Source organism: Rhinoraja longicauda, chromosome 1 (genome assembly GCF_053455715.1).
Source record: "Rhinoraja longicauda isolate Sanriku21f chromosome 1, sRhiLon1.1, whole genome shotgun sequence".
NCBI lineage: Eukaryota > Metazoa > Chordata > Chondrichthyes > Rajiformes > Arhynchobatidae > Rhinoraja > Rhinoraja longicauda.
In genome coordinates, this window is record NC_135953.1 from 18,164,712 (window position 1) to 18,184,529 (window position 19,818).

The following is a 19,818-nucleotide window of genomic DNA, read 5'->3' on the forward strand; positions in this document are numbered from 1 at the left end:
CCCTAAATGGTGCACTCGAGATGGTTGCAAGGATAGACACTTTACCAAGAGACCAAGTGGCTGCTGGAACCACACTGAGAAAACAGATTGTATCTTGTTCAAAATGAATGGAAAAGCACAATTGTACCTGTTTGATAGTGAAATCATTGATAAGATGGTGGTTGTGTTCATTCAGGCTACAATGAAGAGACACACAGTCGCTGTGAAATAGGAGATCTTGTAAAGTATTTACTCGCTGGAGACCCAATGCACGCTCGATACCATCTGAGAGGTATGGGTCATAGAAAAGTACATTAAAACCAAATGCTTTTGCTCGCAGTGCTAATGCTTGACCCACACGACCTAAAGGGTAAAGAGGAAAAAAAGAAGGCTATTAGCCAGAGTCAGAGCAACACAGCACATACACATGACACAGCACAGACACTTCGGGTGGCACAGTGGCACACTAGTAGAATTGCTGCCTTACAGTGCCAGTGACCCTGGGTTCGATCCTGAATATGGGTACCGTCTATACAGAGGTTGTAACCGTGTAGGTTTTCCCCGGGTGCTCCAGTTTCCTCCCACACTCCAAAGACGTATAGGTTTGTAGGTTAATTGGCTTTGGTAAAGATTGGAAATTGTCCGTAATGTGTAGGATAGTGCTAATGCACGGGGATCGCTGGTCGGCACAGACTCAGTGGGCCGAAGGGCCTGTTTCCACGTTGTCTAAACTAAACTAAACTCAAATGTGCATGTTGATCAACAAGCACCCCTCCACGCCCATTCCATTTACTGACACTTGGTCCAAAGTCTTCAATGCCTTGGTACCTCAAGGGCTCATTGACATACTTCTTAAATGCTATGAGAATCTCTGCTTCCACCACCCTTCAGGCATTACATTCCAGGTTACACCCATCATTTGTGTGAAAATAATTCCTCCGCAGATCCCCTTTAAACTATGACTCCTATGCCTTCCTATAAACCTGTTTTAGACACCTCTGGCATGAGAATATCGACACAATACAATGAAACCACAGTTGTCAAGACGATTATTTAGTCATTTTACTCCAACTGAAAACAACCACTTCAGTGCTGTTTCTTCACAAAAGAAATCCTGGGCTTGTAAAGAAGAGGTGGGTGGCAATTTTACGTAGTGGTGGGAAGGGGGGAAACAATTGAAGAAGCTCAAGGCCTCCATTTTCTTTGTAGTCCTGGCAAAATGAAGAGAAGATATGTATTGGGCTGCAACCATCTTAAGACCCTGTATCAACAAACACGTGAAGTCTACCAGCACCGTTTACCAGCCAAATGCCTTGAGTTTGGACGATAAATGTCACGGCAAATAGCTGTTGTGAATTTCCCACAATTGTATTTATTGTACCTCGATTCAAAGCAACATCTATTAAGTTAAGGTTGAGCACATGCAGCGGTAGAGTTGCTGCCTTACAGCGCCAGCGACCCGGGGTCGATCCTCACTACGAGTGCCATCTGTACGGGGTTTGTACGTTCTTCCCGTGACCTGCATGGGTTTTCTCGGGGATCTCCGGTTTCCTCCCACACTCCAAAGACGTACAGGTTTGTAGGTTAATTGGATTGGTATAATTGTCAATTGTCCCTAGTGTGTGTAAGATTTAGATTTAGAGATACAGCGCGGCCACCGAGTCCGCGCCGCCCAGCAATCCCCGCACACTAACACTATCCTACACACACTAGGGACAATTTTTACATTTTACAAAGTCAATTAACCTACATACCTGTACGTCTTTGGAGTGTGGGAGGAAACCGAAGATCTCGGAGAAAACCCACGCAGGTCACGGGGAGAACATACAAACTCCGTACAGACGGCGCCCGTAGGCAGGATCGAACTGAGTCTCCGGCGCTGCATTCGCTGTAAAGCAGCAACTCTACCGCTGCGCCACCATGCCGATAGTGTTAATGTTCGGGGATCACGTGTCTGCGCAGACTCGATGGGCCGAAGGGCCTGTTTCCGCGCTGTATCTCTAAACTAAACTAAAACTAAACAAAATGAGTGGTGCTACCGCATCCATTTTCTGCTTCACTTTAATACGTCTCACCTAGCCCAATAATTCCAAGCGTCTCCCCTCGAATCCTGGCAGCTCCTGAAGCAATGTCTCGTATTTGTTCAACGCTTTGAACTCTTGTGCCTTCGCGAAGAGCTTGGTGAAGCCAGGTAGTCCGTCTGTACAGGTTCAAAATATGACACATTGTGGAGTCTGCCGTCTCCTCTACAGAGGCTGCTGGGACGTTGCATACTGCTATACCTAAAACCAGCACAGAGAATTCCACTGTCACGTCAAATGTGTTACAAATTAAATGCAGGAAACATACACTTTGAATAATTACCGTCAGGAATGAATACAGAAAATTTTAAGTAGGAAAGAACTGCAGATGCTGGTTTAAGTCGAGGATAGACACAAAATGCCTGAGTAACTCAGCGGGACAGGCAGCATCTCTGGAGAGAAGAAGGGTCTCGACCCGAAACATCACCCATTCCTTCTCTCCAGAGATGCTGCCTGTCCAGCTGAGTTACTCCAGCATGTCTGTGTCTATTACAAAAAATATGAATCTCTTCCTTCTTTTGCAAAATTGTATAATGTTCCCAGTATATTACCATGCTTCCACACAAATACTTATGTAGTCATACAGCATGGAAACAGGCAAAATAGATAAACATCACACCAAATAGCCGTTCCTTGTTGTGAATTTCCCAGAATTGTATTCAAAGAAGGTAAAGAAGACTTTTTTATACCTTGGCCTTCATCCGCCAGGACACTGAGTATAGAAGATGTACAAGACGTTGGTGAGACCACATTTGCGGTATTGTGTTCAGTTCTGGTCACCTTGCTATAAGAAGGATGTCATGAAGCCAGAAAGAGTGCAAAAAAGATTTAAGGGGTTGTTGCCAGCACTCATGGGTCTGAGAGGATTTATAAGGATAGGTTGGGCAGGATAAGACTTTATTTCTTGGAGTGCAGGAGGCTGAGTGGTGATCTTGTAGAACATTATATAAAATCATGTGGGTATTAGATAAGGTGAATACACAGAGTCTTATATCCAGAGTAGGGGAATCAAAAAAAAAGGACAGATTCGTAAAAAGGGGCAGGATTTAATAGGAATCTGAAAGGGCACGTTTTTCACTGAGAAGGTAGTGGGTATACAGAATGAGCTGCCAGAAGAGATCTTTGAGGCAGTCACTATAACCGCATTTAAGATACTTGGACATGTACATGGATAGACAAGATTCAGAGGGATACTAGATCAAGTGGACCTGTTGGGCCCAAACTTCTCCTGCATTGGTGCAGCACCCTCTCCTCCCCCCTCCCCTCACCCCCCTTCCCCCTCCCTCACCTCCCCCTCCCCTCCCCTCCCCCCACTCCATCCCCTTCAGCCCCCCTTACCCTCCCACCTCCCCCCACTCCCTCCACCCCCTCCCTCCCTCCCTAGGAGATAGATTTAAACTTTAAAATGTGAATAACTTTAAAATATAACACCGATTTCAATGAAACTTCTTTCATTAGCACCAAAAGGACGACGGTGAGTAAGGTGGGCCTAAAATTGTCGCGCTATCGTGTACCGTTTTGGCTGTAGTTTAGCAACAAACAAACAAACAAGAGTTTTAGTTATACAGATGGGGTAAATGCCGGCAAATAGGACTAGCTTAGATGGGGCTTCTTGGTTAGCATGGACAAGTTGGGCCGAAGGGCCTGTTTTCATGTCGTATGGCTATGACACTAAGTAGTCAATGCAGCTACCAAGAAAATATCATACGGCTTACGCTAAAATTGAACAAAGGAATGAAAATATATTCCTGACTAATGTAAAGGGTTTCAAAAACCCTGCTGGCATAGGGTAGCACTATTTGAAGTGGATAAATCAGTCAGAAGGAGCTGGTGGCATTCAAATATATTCACAATCCCCAAAATTGTACTCTTAAAATATACCCACTCAAAGAGAAAAGCTAAACATTGCAACCTAAATTCATACCTAAATCTCCAGCTGATTTTATGTCGATGTTGTCAAAACCACTGCCAATTCTGACAATTATTCGAAGTGCTTTGAATTTTTCCAGATCTTCTCTTGTTAAAGTGATAGTATGATACATTAGTGCACCCACTGCTTCATTTAGTACCTAGGGAAAAGAAACAAACATTTCAGCAGGTGTTCCAGGTTTGATGCTGGTCTGAGGTACATCATTATAAGAAGGCCTTTCCAAACGGCCCTGTATGGTAACTTTAACATCAGTGCAGTGAATCCCACTTACTCCAACATATAGCTCTTTGTACAATTCCACAGACAAGAGGGCTCTTTGTACAATTCCACAAACAATTGTGGATGGGAAGTGATGCAGGGTAAAAGTAAAAGTAAATGCAAATACTGTAAAACTGAAATAAAAAGGTAACACTGGAAATGGAAGATGGACACAATATTCTGGAGTAACTCAGTGGGTCAGGCATCATCTCTGGAGAAAATACCCTTCAGTCTCGATCCGAAACGTTACCTATTCCTTTCCGCCAGAGATGCTGCCTGACCCACTGAGTTACTCCAGAATATTGTGTCTATCTTCGGTGTAAACCAGTTCCTTCTTACACTGGAAATGAGAGGCCAGGCAGCATCTCTGAGGAGAGAATTAAATGATGTAAGAGAGTTGCCTAATATCAATCTAGTGTCAGAACAGTTATAAAAATGGTTTCTCGCTCCTGAGCCTACATTAATTTTAATTAAAGATATCAAATGTTTATCTTTCTAAGATTTAGATCTTAATCTCTGAAAAGTAGCTCCATGTGAGTGATAGCACCACTGGACAGGGCACCGTCTTGGCAATTTGCATCAGCTGCCTAGTTTGGATAGATCCACTATGAGGTAATCTATTAAGAATTCAAATGTCATTAGTTTGCTGCAAAATTCACGATGGATTTGTATTTGTTTATTGGACATTAGATTGAATCATTCTGTAGGAGAATTACTGTATTAACTTATTTCATATTGAGAAAGTAAAACTTGATGTTCACAGTTTAATATATTGTCACATGTACCGAGGTACAGTGAAAATCTTTTGTTGCGTGCGATCCAATTTCATAGATTGTAAGAAAGTCATTTAGGTTGAGATTTAGCTTTATTATTGTCAAATGTACCGAGGTACAGTGAAAAGCTTTTTTTTTTGTGCTATTCAATCAAATCAGAAACGACTACACAATCAAGACAAATACAAACACAAAGGATAGAGTGAAGAGAAGGTTTCTTAACCACAATCGGTAAACTAATTGAAAACTTGCCTTTAGAAACCAATTAGTTAATTTTTGCCAACTCTTCTGAATATCTTGGTGCAACATAAACTACTGATGATTCCAAATAAATATAAATATAGACCTATTGATTTGGTGAAATTGCAGCACACATTAGATTGAAAGTTCCACTAAAGATCTGTCAACACACTTGACAAAATCATCAGACTGCTTGGTGTGTGATGTTCTTTGGATATTTCATTTAATTTTTAATATTTGAATGAATGAATGACTGAATACTTTATTGTCACATGTGACAAGTCACAGGGAAATTCTTTGCTTGCATACCCAAGGTATGCACATAGTCGCTCATAAAGGGCGCTTACAAAGTTACAAAGGGCGCCGGGTCCCCTTTTGTTCTCCCCCCTCCCCCTCCTCACGGCAGTCCCCCCACATGCCGGGTCCTTCATTGAGAAGCAATATTTCTTTGAGAATCAAAAACTGAATGAAGTTTATCGGTATGTCTGCAATATGAAAATGTTATCTATAAACTTTATTTAGTTAATTCTACCACTATAAACTTTATTCAGTTAATTCTACAATCAAGAACCAGTGCTGGAATGGGGAACTACAGGAGAAGGCAACTGGGATGAGAACTGGAACTGGTCAGGAGATTGGGAAAGGGAGGGTTCGGATGGTGGTGGGGAGGGGGAGGAACAGGGCAATCATGTTGGAAACGTATGAGAAAGAACTGCAGATACAGGTTTACACAGAAGATAGACACAAAACGCGGGAGTAACTCAGTGGGTCAGGCAGCATCTCTGGAGAAAAGGAAAAGGGGATGTTTTGGGTCGAGACCCTTCATTATGAGGATAGGTGTTGATTAAGGTGAAGGCAGTGATCAAGCATAGTTGATGGTGGGCCACCCCAGTGACGGGAGGGGAGTTGTACCAACAGCAGTGGTTGCTTTGGGATTAGCATTGAAGGAAGCACAACCACTTGACCTTCTCACTTTTATTCCCCTCTACCCTATTTCTGCATTCCTTCCATTTTCAAAGGGGGAAGGTCTCACAGTTGAAACGGTGGGAATGAAGTCAAGAAAGAAACTGTCACGAGCTGGCAGAGGAAATGGTGAAGAATGCCATCTTGAAGATGAAATGGAGGCCTGAGAAAAGGTGCTACTTTCAGTAGCAAATGGACAAATTAAAACAGCACAGAAAGAACTCTGGCCATCCTATTTAGGTTGCCATGGTGATGGTGATAATAGTGTAACTACCAGCGTTTTCCAACATGGGATGTAAGTGCTGTAAGTGGCTGGAGTGAAATGCAACACATTTACAATGAGGAGATCCTTGACATTTTCTCACAAAGTTCAGAAATCTACACAAAGGATCCACATAATACTCAGCTCTGTTGCGCGTAAAATAGAAGTCCAAGTATGTTTTGTGAATATCAGTATCCAGTAATGAGACTAATGTTCCTTCAGCTCTGCTAATATTAGTTTGTCAGCGGCAATGAGTGAAGTCGATCTTTATAGTTTAGTTTAGAGATACAGAGCGGATACAGCCCCCTTGGCCCACCGAGTGTGCGATGACCAGCGATCCCCGCACACTGATACTACCCCGCATACACTCGGGACAATTTACAATTTTTATGAAGCCAATTAACCTACAAACTTGTACGTCTTTGGAGTGTGAGAGGAAACCAAAGATCTCGGAGAAAGCCCAAGCAGGTCACAGGAAGAACGTGCAAACTCCGAACAGCCAGCACCTGTAGTCGGGATCGAACCCGGGTCTCCGGCGCTGCATTCGCTGTAAGGCAGCAACTCTAACGCTGCGCCACCGTGACAAGCATAACTGTTTTTTTTATATATTTGGCAATTCAAGAAACAATATCCTGTATAATTTGTTTGTATGTAATGGAAAATTACATTATTATCGGCAATTCCTCAAAGTGGACCAATGGCCGTTGGACTGATGATATTTTAGCTTTCTTGATACTTCCTTAATCTATTTCATTTCTTTTTTTATGAGAAACCAGAGATTAATTGCACTTGTTCTAACAACCTCCCATCCTCCTGCTTCATCAGTTTCACTGCCGGGATTTTTGGTGGAAATTATTTTATAATATCGGATGTTGTCTGGCATTTCATAGCTCAAAAACATCAAGTTGACAGTGGTTGAAAGGTCCATTGCTTCATTCTTAAGGCAACAGGAATGGCTAATGAATGCTGCCTTTGCCTCACTATACAGATTCTGCGAGTAATTTTGTAGAAGTATCTGTAAGTGCATCCCTTTCCTTCAAAGGATCGTCTACAATGGTTTAAAAAAAGTCCTTGGTGAGACATGCAAAGCTCAATGACATTACTGACAAAGCTTAGGAAGTCATATAATGTGCATAAAGTACAATCAAGCTTGTATTGAACAGATGATCACACTTAGCATCGAAGCCTAGTGCCTTCAGCACAGAAAATTGGCCCAATCTGCTTGAGAGAGCAATAAGAGAAAGAAAAGGATATGACTATGAAACGTTGCCTATTCCTTTTCTCCAGAGATGCTGCCTGATCCGCTGAATTAGTCCAGCATTTTGTGTCTATCCTTGGTAATTTATCCTGTCCTTTGTATGATCCTGTTGTGTGCAAACTAATTAGAGTCATGTCGCCAAAATAGACTTTGTTGGTTGGTTGGTCTTTAATTATAATCCTCTTTTCTCCATTATCCTTTACCCCTTGATTCCTCTGATATTCAAACACTTCAGTGGGTGGTTTTGTAGATAGTGAAGATGGTTGTTAGAAATTGCAGCAGGATCTTGATCGTTTGGGCAGGTGGGCTGTGGAATGGTTGATGGAATTTAATCCAGAGAACTGTGAGTTTGCATCATTGGAGCACTAACCAACACCGTAGGGGAGTGTTGAAGAACAGAGGGTTCTAGGAGTACAGGTACATAGTTCGTTGAAAGTAGCATCATAGGTAGATAAGGTGGTCAAAAAGGCTTTTGGCACATTGACCTTTAATAGTCAGCGCATTGAGTATGGAAGTTGGGAGGTCATGTTGCAGTTGTATAAGACGTCGGTGAGGCCACATTTAGAATATTGTGTTCAGTTCTGGGCACCATGTTATCGGAAAGATATTGTCAAGCTAGAAAGGGTGCAGAGAAGATTTACGAGGATATTGCCAGGACTCGTTGAGGGCACTGGTGGCCAAGGACGGGCCACCTAGGAACCAGAGGACGCGCCGCCTGGAACAAAGACCCGCTGTGGGGGGACTGCCGTGAAGTGGAGAGGGGGGAGGAGAACAAACGAGGACCCGGCTGGGGGGACCTCCGTGAAATGCGGGTGGGGGTGGAGGAGAATGGGGGAAGAACAAAGGAGGACCTGATATGGGATACTTTGTAGCTGTCGGCGCCATTAGGTAGGCAAAACAAAGAATTTCACTGTGACTCGGCACGTGATAATAAAGTACTCATTCATTCATTCATTCATTCGTTTATTCATTCATTCATTCACTCGAGGGCCTGAGCTACAGGGAGAGGTTGTGCAGGCTACGATGAGGGGTGATATTATAGAGGTGTACAAAATTATGAGAGGAATCATGAGAGGCTTGTATTCACTGGAGTTTAGAAGGATGAGAGGGGATCTTATAGAAACATATAAAATTACAAAAAGACTGGACAAGCTAGATGCAGGAAAAATGCAGGAAAAATGTTCCCAATGTTGGGGGAGTATGGAACCAGGGGACCACCGTCTTAGAATAAAGAGGAGGCCATTTAAAACTGAGGTGAGAAGTAACTTTTTCACCCAGAGAGTTGTGAATTTGTGGAATTCTCTGCCACGGAGGGCAGTGGGAGTCAATCACTGGATGGATTTAAGAGAGAGTTAGATAGAGTTCTAGGGGCTAGTGGAATCAAGGGATATGGGGAGAAGGCAGGCACGGGTTATTGATTGTGGACGATCAGCCATGATCACAATGAATGGCGGTGCTGGCTTGAAGGGCCGAATGGCCTCCTCCTGCATCTATTTTCTATGTTTCTATGAATAGATCGGGTAGACGCACAGATTCTCTTGCCCAGAGGGGAAGTTGGGCCGAAGGTCCTGTTTCCACACTGTATGACTCTATAATTGAGGGATGAGATGTTAAACCAATATCCTGTACTTTCGTTCAGTTGGACAAAGAAGGTCCCATGCCACCGTTGAGCACTACGTAGATCCAAATGTTCAGGACAATGTTTAGCTCCTAGATATTAGCAAAACTGATTGGTTATTTATCTTGTTTTTTTACGTGATCCTGATTTGTGCCATCTAATTAAGAGTCACAGAGTCATACAGCAGGGAAACCGGCCTCTTGGCCAACCACATCCATGCCGACCCATTGGTATTACTATCCAGCACCATCACAGATGAGGCACTCACTAGGGTCTCCTCGATATCCCGCACCATCATAGATGAGGCCCTCACTAGGGTTTCCTCGATATCCCGCAACTCCACTCTTGCTCCCCCTCCCCCAGTCGCAACAGGGACAGTCCCCCTAGTCGTCTTCTTTCACCCCATTAGCTGTCGCATACAGCAGTTAATCCTCCAATATTTTCGCCGCCTCCAATGGGATTCCACCACTTGCCACATCTTCCCATCTCCACCCCTTTCCTCATTCTGCAAAGACTGTTCCCTCCACAACTCCCTGGTTGACTCATCTCGTCCCTTCCCACCGAAACCACACCCCCCCAGGTACTTTCCCCTGCAACCGCAGGAGATGCAACACCTGTCCCTATAGCTCCTCCCTGGACTTGGGTATGGGGAGAAGGCAGGAACGGGGTACTGATTGAGGATGATCAGCCATGATCACATTGAATGGTGGTGTTGGCGGCTCGAAGGACCGAAAGGCCTACTCCTGCACCTATTGTCTATTGACTTCGTCCAAGGACCCCGACAGTCTTTTCAGGTGAGGCAGAGGATCATCTACTGTTACAGATGTGAACTCCTATATATCGGTGAGACCAAGCGCAGAACACCGCCGAACACCTCTGCTCAGTCCGCCTATTCCTACCTGATATCCCGGTTGCTAAACACTTTAACTCCTCCTCCCACTTGCACATTGACCTTTCTGTCCTGGGGCTCTTCCATTGTCAGAGTGAGGCCCCACGCATATTGGAGGAACAACACCTCATATTTTGCTTGGGTAGACACAAAATTGTGGAGTAACTCAACGGGTCGGGCACCTTCTCTGGAGAGAGGAGAACTTCTTCAAAGCAGACATACCTTGAGGAGAATTCGCAGTGGAGCGGCGAATTTTGCTGTTTTAGCTTGGGCAGCTTACACCCCAGCGGTATGAACATTGACTTCTCTAACTTCAAGTGACCCTTGCTTTCCCTCTCTCTCCATCCTTCCCCCTTCTCCGGCCATTCTGACTGTCCCTAATTACATTTTGTCTGTTTGCTTTATTGTTACCTCCTCCTAACTAACAATGATCTAGTCTACATTTTCCTTGATCTCCACCCCATTTGATGTCTCGTTCTCACACCTTACACTTCCTTATCTCTGTATCTCCCCCTACCCCTCCCCTCAGTCTGAAGAAGGGTCTCGACCCGAAACCTCACCCATTCCTTCTCTCCAGAGATGCTGCCTGGCCTGCTGAGTTACTCCAGCATTTTGTGTCTATCGGTATTAATCATCCAGTACTTGACCCAATGCCTCAGCAATTTAGTGAAGATAAAGTCCAGTAAAGTCCAAATAAAGACAGTCGGAGGGTCTCCAATAAGGTAGAGAGTAGTTCAGGATGCTCTCAGTTAATGATAGGATGGTTCAGTTGCCTGATAACAGCTGGGAAGACACTGGAGGTGTGCGTTTTCACACGTCTGTATCTCTTGCCTGATTGGGAGAGGGGAGAAATGGGAGTGCGACTCATCCTTGATTACGCTGCTGGCCTCGCCAAGGCAGCGTGAGGTATAAATGGAGTCAATGGAAGGGAAGTTGGTTAATGTGATGGTCTGGGCTGCAATTTCTTGTGGAGACAATCATGTCCCTTCTTAACCTCCTCTTCTCCAGGGAATACAAGCCTCGCCTCTCCAGTCTCTTCTCATAACTAAAACGCTCCTTCCCAGGAACCTAGAGATCCTAGTGAATCTCCTCTACACCCTCTCCAGCACCATCTCAGCATTCCTATTTATTGCTGCACTATCCAAAAAAATATGGAAAATGTGTTTTCATATTTTGAAATGCTTTGACAGGAATTAAAGATGCAAAAGATGTGTTTGTCTACAATGTTAATCAGAAAAAGTAATTCACAGTTAATAATTTTTATACAATTAAAGCACGATTAATCATCAAGACAAAGTGAAAGGGGAACGAACCAGGGAAGAGCAGTCTGCAAAAAGTCCATTGATTCAACAGAAGTACCAAACCGACAGCTCCAAACAACATGAAAACACTTTGGTAGATAGCAAATATAAGGAGGGAACTTATATTTTCCCTTGATCCTTCATGTCTTGCTTATTAATATTCTTAAAACACACAACTTCTCTTTGATCTTGTTCTGTAATTCTGACAGGCAAGCCAAAAGTGCAACAGATGGCTGACAATTGAAAGACATCTGTGAAGTAAAATATTCTGCTGCTGGAAATACTCAGCAGATGAGAGAGAAACTGTGGAGTGAGACACATTCTGATAGTTGGAGACAAAAGAGACAGCTGATGCAAAAAACAAACTGTTAGAAGGAACTCAGAGGGTCAGGCAACATCTGTGGTGAGAACGAAACTGTTGACAATTCAGGTCCGGACCCTTCATCTGGACTGAAAGAATAAGCAGGAGATAGGTAATATAAAGAAGTGAAGGGGAAGAATTGGTCCAGGGAGGAGGATTTGATTGCCAGATGGAGTCTGGTAGTGGAAAGAAAAGTTGAGGAAGTGACAAGAGGTTGGGAGATAGTAAGTGGAGACACAAAGGATGGCAGCTCTCATACTGGCGGTACGGTATGGGTGGCACAGTAGCGCAGCGGTAGAGTTGCTGCCTTACAGCGCCAGAGTCCCAGGTTCGATCCTGACTATGGGTGCTTATCTGTAGAGTTTATTTGTTCTCCCCTGTGAACCGCGCGTGTTTTCTCTGGGAGCTCCAGTTTCATCCCACACTCCAATAGCGTGCCGGTTTGTAGGCTAATTGGCTTGGAATAATTGTAAATTATCCCTAGTTTATGTAGGATGGTGCTGGTGTACAGGATTCGCTGGTCGGCGCGAATTCGATGGGCCAAAGTGCCTGTTTCCGCGCTATATCTCGAAACTAAACTAAACTTCCTTATATCCAACCTTGGACCAGGGGTCATTAAGTCACTGTCTTCCATATAACAACAGATCTTATCAATTCAGGCAATCTGTCCTCCACAGCCTCAATCTGATTTTTTATTTCTGACCCAGGATTCACAAATAAGGCTGCCCTGGTAGGCCCACTGGTTTTACCTGCTCGTCCCTAAACTGAACTTATTCACTCAAACATCGACTCGATCTTCTCTCTCCTCGTCCAGTCCCTCCCACCTACATCTGTGACACCTTGCATGCTCTTCACCATTTTAACAACTCCCAATTGCCTGGCCCCAATCATTACATGAGTGGCAATGGTGTTTTACTTAATGATAGGTGCAAACACAACTGGCATTACGGAAAGTATAAACACTGAGAAGGTGTGAAGTTTTTGCAGAGAATTGTTTTGTACTTTTGTTTTTGTATATTTTTTAATTCTAAATAAAGTTTATTTTTGGGAAAAAACTTGTTGGTCTTCCTCAAACAAGGGAAGAGATAGCACATGAGTAGCAAGGTGTTTTGTCAATTTGAAAGATAGATGTGAATATTACTGAGGATGACACAATTGAATATAAGACACTGGGAAAGGAGGGAGCATTTTCAGCAGTTTTGTATATATTTTTTAATTCTGAATAAAGTTCATTTTTTGGAGAAAAAAAATTTCCCTCCACAGGTGCTGTTCGATCTTCTGATGACTCCAGCAGTTTTTAAAACAAATTTCAGATAGTTGCCTCTTCATGAGAACTGAGAAATGTTAGCGATCAGGCATGTTTATAGATGCAGGAGAGGGCAAGATGAAGAGGCAACAAAATGATGCATTTGATAGGATGTAGACCAAGAGGCAATGAATAATCACATTGCTGTCTGCTGAGAGAGTCTGCAGGTTTATTATTGGTAGTTAGCGTGTGTGAGAGGAGTGAAAAGAGAAAACTAGAAAAAGAGGGAGGGACACTAAAATGAAATTCTCAAATGTTTCATGTAACCCACTCCCATGCTGTCCCTTTCCCTCTTCTCCTGATATTACACATCTTCTTTCCAACCCGATAACCCCAAAATGTAGACAGTGAAGATGGTTATCAAGAATTACAGCTGGATCTTAATCAGCTGGGCAAGTGGGCAGAGGAAAGGTTAATGGAGTTTGATTTCGATAAGGGTGAGATGTTGACTAGGGCAAGATCTTCACTGAGAACTGTAGGATGACCGGGAGTGTTGTAGGGTACATGTAAATGTAGATAAAATGTAGACACGCTCCCTGAATGTAGATAGAGTGATGAAGACGGCATTTAGCACATTAGCCTTCATTCATCAGGGAAGTGACTATTGAATTGTGACGTTATTTTACGGTTGAACAAGCTGTTGGTGAAGCCGTACTTGGAGTATTGTGTTCAGTTTTGGTCATCCAGTTATAGGAAAGATGCCATGTAGCTGAAAAGAGTGCAGAAAAGATTCACAAGTTCATTACAAGGATTCATGGGCCTGAGCTATGAGGGGAGATTGGAGGAGGCTAGGAGGCTGAGGGGTGATTTTAGAGATTTATAAAATCATGAGAGGAATAGATGGGGTACACGCACAGAATCTTTTGCCAAGAGTAGGGGAATCAAGAACCAGAGGACATAGGTTTAAGGTGAGAGAGGAAAGATTTAATATAAACCCGAGGGGCAACTTTTTTTTGTTGTAAAAATAAGAGTGATGGGTATATGGAACGAGCTGCCAGAGGAAGTAATTGAGGCAGGTACAATAATAACATTTTAAAAAACATTTGAAGAAGTACATGGATCAAAACCTTTATAGAGGGAAATGGTCCAAATGAACTAGCTTAGATGGGGCATCTTGGTCTGCATGGATGTGTTGGGCTGAAGGGCACATTGACATGCTGCACTGCTCCATGAGAGAAACTACTGTGGATCTGAGAGATATAGAACACAGCAGTCAGAGCCACAGAACATATTCATTTCAGGATTCTTCAAGCATCTGCTTCTGTTTTATAATGTGAAGTCATAAATCAAATTTAAATGCAATATTTTGAAAAATTCCCATCTGATCCAAAATATTAAATCATAAAACTACCATATGTCACCGAGCAGGCAACTGCTTAATTCGGATTCAATTAGCAGGCCCACAAAGCGCCAATTTAAAGTACTTTCACCCTTGATGACAATGCGAAGCCCCAGGAGCAAATGCAAGTGATAGAGGAAATGATGAATTAGGTTTTAAAATTCAGTAAAGAAAAACAAACGTCATTAATCGTTTAACAGACTTCCTGTCTGTTTTGTCATGCAGGATGTTGCATGATTATCAAAACATTGACCTTCACACTTGCCCCATGTGACAAGGAAGGTTCAACATAAAAATTGTATTTAATGATCTGTCAATTTTACAGCAGATGATACAGCAAGGTTCCCACCAACAAGCGACAGAGCAATTTATTAAAACATATAAAACTGGTGCACATTGCAACTTGGAGCCTGATTTTAATTTAATGGATGTCAAATGGGTTTCCTTGGATTCAGGAAATTATGCCATGAAGTGAGGCTAATGGCTCAAAGTTAAATTGCTTTTTATAGAGCATCTTGGGGATCATGTAGTGATTTGAACTATAATGACAATAGATCTATTACCATCAGATGCCTTACTGCTGTAGAAAGCTGAAAAGATAAAAATGTATGAATATATTTACAATCCTTTACGCATGTTAATGCATCAAATTTCTACAAAGGAGAATGGTGTCCGTTTAAAAAAGGCAACAGTAGTCACACAGTGAATGTTTAATTACAACTGACGGTGAGAGTTGCTTTGATAAGTGGAAAGCAATATTGCAGTAATATTACACCGCTGTTGTCATAATTCTATTGCGAACTCGGTGGTATTAATTAAAGAAAGTGGAAAGGCTGATCGTACTAAATTTCCTGAAGTTGCAATTTTGCATTTATTAGGCAAGTGTAACTGAGCAGCAGTCAGTAATGAAACTACGGGATAACACATTTTCCATGTGAATTATATCAGTTACACGTTTTACTGACATGCATATAGAACAATTAAAGCCCTTGTTATTCATGACGAACACAGGATTGCACTTCATCCACATAACAAAAAAAAATACAGACACAAAATGCTGGTCTGACTCGCTAAGTTACTCCAGCGCTTTGTGTCTTTTTTTTGTGAACTGGCATCTGCAGTTCCTTGTATCCAAAATAATATGGATACCACTACGACCTCTGGCAATAACACTCAGGCTACAATGACATTCTGCGGTCAATACCTCTGTGGATATAACAACCTCTGCGTACTTTTGGTCTGTTGGTATCACACTGTCAAGACTAGCTGAAACATACAAGCAGTCCAGACCCCCACACTGTCCACAAACCCCCTCCACGCAAGACCCCGGTTCTGGCTAAACGTCCATCTGCACCCTGGACCCCACTCCAGTCTGCAAATCTATTCACTGCCCCGATCCCCAGTGTTCCTGACCTCCATCCCACCTCCAGTCACACATCCAGAACGAACGCAGTCAGTAATACACAGCCGATCTTGTGAGTGCCTGTGAGTTGGCAGACAACAGGACCAAGTGTATTTAAAAACAGCTCCAGTCACCATAAAGACTGTTAAGACATGGCCTGAAGGAGCTTCCTCGCAGCTGCAGGATTGCTTCGAAAGGACCAACTGGGATATTTTTGAGGATCAGGACTTGGAGGAGTACACATCAACTGTACTTTGCTACATCCAAAACTGTGTTGACAATGTCACCGTCGACAAACGCATCCGGTTGTATCCCAATTAGAAGCCCTGGATGACAAAGGATGTCAGGTCTCTCCTCAAGGACCGTAACACCGCCTTCAGGTCTAGCGATAGAGCTCTATACAGTGCTGCTAGAACCAACCTGAAGAGAGGCATCAAGGATGCCAAAGCGTCCTACAAGAGGAAGATTGAGGACCACTTTACCAACAATGATCCACGGCGGGTATGGCAAGGCATCCAGCACATCACCAACTACAAGACCAGCAACCGCACGACTGCCGACGGCGACGCCTCGCTGGCAGAGGAACTTAACTGTTTCTTTGCTCGTTTCGAGGTGAAAGCTACAGTGGCAGACATAACACCCTCTCCAGCACCTGACAGCAACACCTTCACTGTGCAGGAGTATGAGGTTAAGCGCGTGCTCAGAGCAGTGAATCCCAGGAAAGCTGCAGGCCCCGATGGTGTGACGGGCAGAGTGCTGAGGGAATGTGCAGACCAATTATCTGAGGTCTTCACAAAAATCTTCAACCTGTCCCTTTTAAAATCCACCATCCCTCCCTGCCTGAAGTCCGCCACAATCATCCCACTGCCGAAAAAGTCTGTCATCAGCGGCCTTAACGACTACCGTCCGGTAGCACTCACACCGGTCATCACAAAGTGCTTCGAGAGACTAGTCCTGCAGCACATCAAAGCCAGCCTCCCACCCACCTTCGACCCATACCAGTTTGCCTAGAGCAAATAGGTCTACAGGGGATGCCATCGACACTGCTCTTCACACTGCACTGACCCACCTTGAACACCAGGGGAGCTATGTGAGGATGCTCTTCCTCGACTTCAGCTCTGCCTTTAACACGGTCATCCCGAGCAGACTGGTTACCAAACTTTCTGACCTTGGATTTTCCCAAACCATCTGCCAATGGATCAAGGACTTCCTGACCAACCGCCCCCAGACCGTCAAAATAGGCCCTCACCTCTCCTCCACCATTACACTGAGCACCGGCTCACCACAGGGCTGTGTGTTGAGCCCCATCCTTTACTCCCTCTACACTCACGACTGCGCCCCCACCCATCCCACCAACACCATCATCAAGTTCGCGGATGACACGATTGTGGTTGGACTCATCTCAGGAGGAGATGAGACAGCCTATAGGGATGAAATCCAAAGGCTGGCAGCATGGTGTTCAGTGAACAATCTTGTCCTGAACTCCTCCAAAACAAAGGAACTTATAATTGACTTCAGGAAAACCAGTGTAGAATACGACCCACTCTACATCAATGGGGTCTGTGTGGAAAGGGTACCCGCTTTCAGGTTCCTGGGTACGCACATCGCAGAGGATCTTACCTGGTCTACCAACACCATCACCACAGTAAAGAAGGCACAGCAGAGACTCCACTTCCTGAGGATCCTCAGGAAAACCAACCTGCAGGAGAAGCTCATGATGTCCTTCTATCGCTGCTCCATCGAGAGTGTGCTGGCATACTGTATAACCACATGGTATGCCAGCTGCTCAGAAAAGGACAGGAAGGCCCTTCAGAGGGTCATCACAACGGCCCAGAAGATCATCGGCTGCTCACTGCCCTCCCTGGAGCACCTGTTCAGCCTACGCTGCCTCAGTAGAGCAGGCAAAATAATAAAAGATCCATCCCACCCCGGCCACCGTCTGTTTGTTCATCTGCCCTCTGGTCGACGTTTCAGGTCGATCAAATCCCGAACAAACAGACTCAAGAACAGTTTTTACCCCAGGGCCATACGAGAACTGAACACTACCTCCTGCACGAGGCAACACCGTTAAAAAATCTTTGTACTTAATATAATTGTATTTATTTGTTTTTGCATTTATTGCATATATGTTTGTACGCACCGTCAGGATTGGCTATTTTTTAATTTCGTTGTACTCGTTGCAATGACAATAAATGAATATTATTATTATTATTATTATTTAAAAAAATCCCAATTTCATCTTGAAGGCAAAGAAGAATATTTCAATTTATATCATAAGACCTTCATGAAAGATAAACTTCATTCACGAGACTGGAAATACTTCAATGCACATTTTTGTCTGTGTGTGCGGAGGTATGAGTGCATGATTGTGAAGAAAAGGAGTGAATCCACTCTGAGTTGCTACGTCCTATTTATGGATGCGCACACATTAACCAAAGATTTGGAAGTGTCAGAAGAAATTGCTGAGTATTTCAAGGCTGTTGACTTTGTGCTTACAGAGGACATTAGGCTGTGTCACGATCGAACTGCTGCTGGAACAAGCTTTCATTTCCTGGGGCACTATTTCCTCTGTTAATTTGGATTGATGCTCATGTTGGAGTCAGATATTACACCATGGTGCACGAGCTATGATTCAGTTCAGGCAGATGCTGCAGAGAAAGATGGAACAAGTGATTGGAGGAATGGTACTTGTTTAGTTGGAGTTTGCACGTTCTCTCTGTAACCGCATGGGTTTCCACTGGATGCTCCGGTTTCCTCCCACATGCCAAACGCGTATGGGCTTGTAGGTTAATTGGCCTCCGTAAATTGCCCCTGGTGAGCAGGGAGTGAATCCAAACATTGATGCCTAGAGCTAGTGAGAATGAGTGACCAATGGCCAGTGTGGACTTGGTGGGTCGAAAGGCCTGTTTCCATGCAGTATCTCTAAACGAAACTAAAGTATTTAGCCGGATGAAATTTCAGCTTACCTGGCACTGGGTGCAGATTAGTTAGTTTAGTTTATTCTCACATGTACCAAGGTACAGTGAAAAGCTTTTCTATTGCATGCTATCCAATCAGAGGAAAGACAATACATGATGACCACAAGCAGTCCACAGTATACAGCTGCTGTTGGAGTAGAGGTTTAAATGAGTGGAGCAATTGTAATGAATGATTGCAGATATGTTTCTGGAGGTAGTATGCAGAGTCTCCTGGTTTGGGTGCCAGTAAGGCATACTCCAATGATTTGTAAACCATGTGCAGGATGAAAATCAAAGTGCAAGTGACACCAATTGAGTGCACTATACCATCTGACATGAAAAAACAGGTACAGGAGTAGGTCATTCGGCTCTTCGAGCCAGCACCGCCATTCAATATGATCATGGCTGATCATCTAAAATCAGTACCCCGTTCCTGCTTTTTCCCCCATATCCCTCGATTCCTTTAGCCCCAAGAGCTAAATCTAACTCTCCCTTGAAATCTTGTACATCATCAGCTTCAGTGCATATCTGCATCATGTTCACGTGGATCATTCAACGACAGTTTGGGATGAATCCACAGTTACAGAGTATTTTACAGGGGAAGAATGCAGAGCTGAGATCGGAGAAAAAAAACATGTTCATATGGTCTTCAGGAACAGGTGGTTGGAGGAAGGTACAGATGTGAACAATGTAATGAAAGCTAACACTGGCAAATGCTGTGATGGATACAAAAAACATGGGCAATGTATATGTGCATTATCTTCACTGTGAGGACTCAATAGAAGTTGTCTTAAAATTGTCATGACCCTGCAAATAAGTGCCAAAGTGATGCTGTGCAGAGTGCTTTGCCAGCTTTATCAAGATTCATTCTCTCCGTCACGAGGTCCACGGTGTCCGAAGT

The 19,818-nt window shown here is 43.7% G+C and overlaps 1 protein-coding gene across 12 annotated transcripts in view; it reads right to left on the reverse strand.

Moving 5' to 3' along the window:
* ctbp1 (C-terminal binding protein 1) overlaps positions 1-19,818 on the reverse strand; it is a 211,760-nt gene that overhangs the window by 12,454 nt on the left and 179,488 nt on the right. For all 12 annotated transcript variants that reach the window (XM_078413580.1, XM_078412765.1, XM_078413108.1 and 9 more), the window contains 3 exons: positions 3,985-4,129; positions 2,055-2,261; positions 128-342 (listed from right to left, as the gene is read on the reverse strand). In XM_078413580.1, the coding sequence (XP_078269706.1) occupies positions 128-342; positions 2,055-2,261; positions 3,985-4,129 (567 nt within the window). The remainder of the gene's footprint in view (positions 1-127; positions 343-2,054; positions 2,262-3,984; positions 4,130-19,818) is intronic.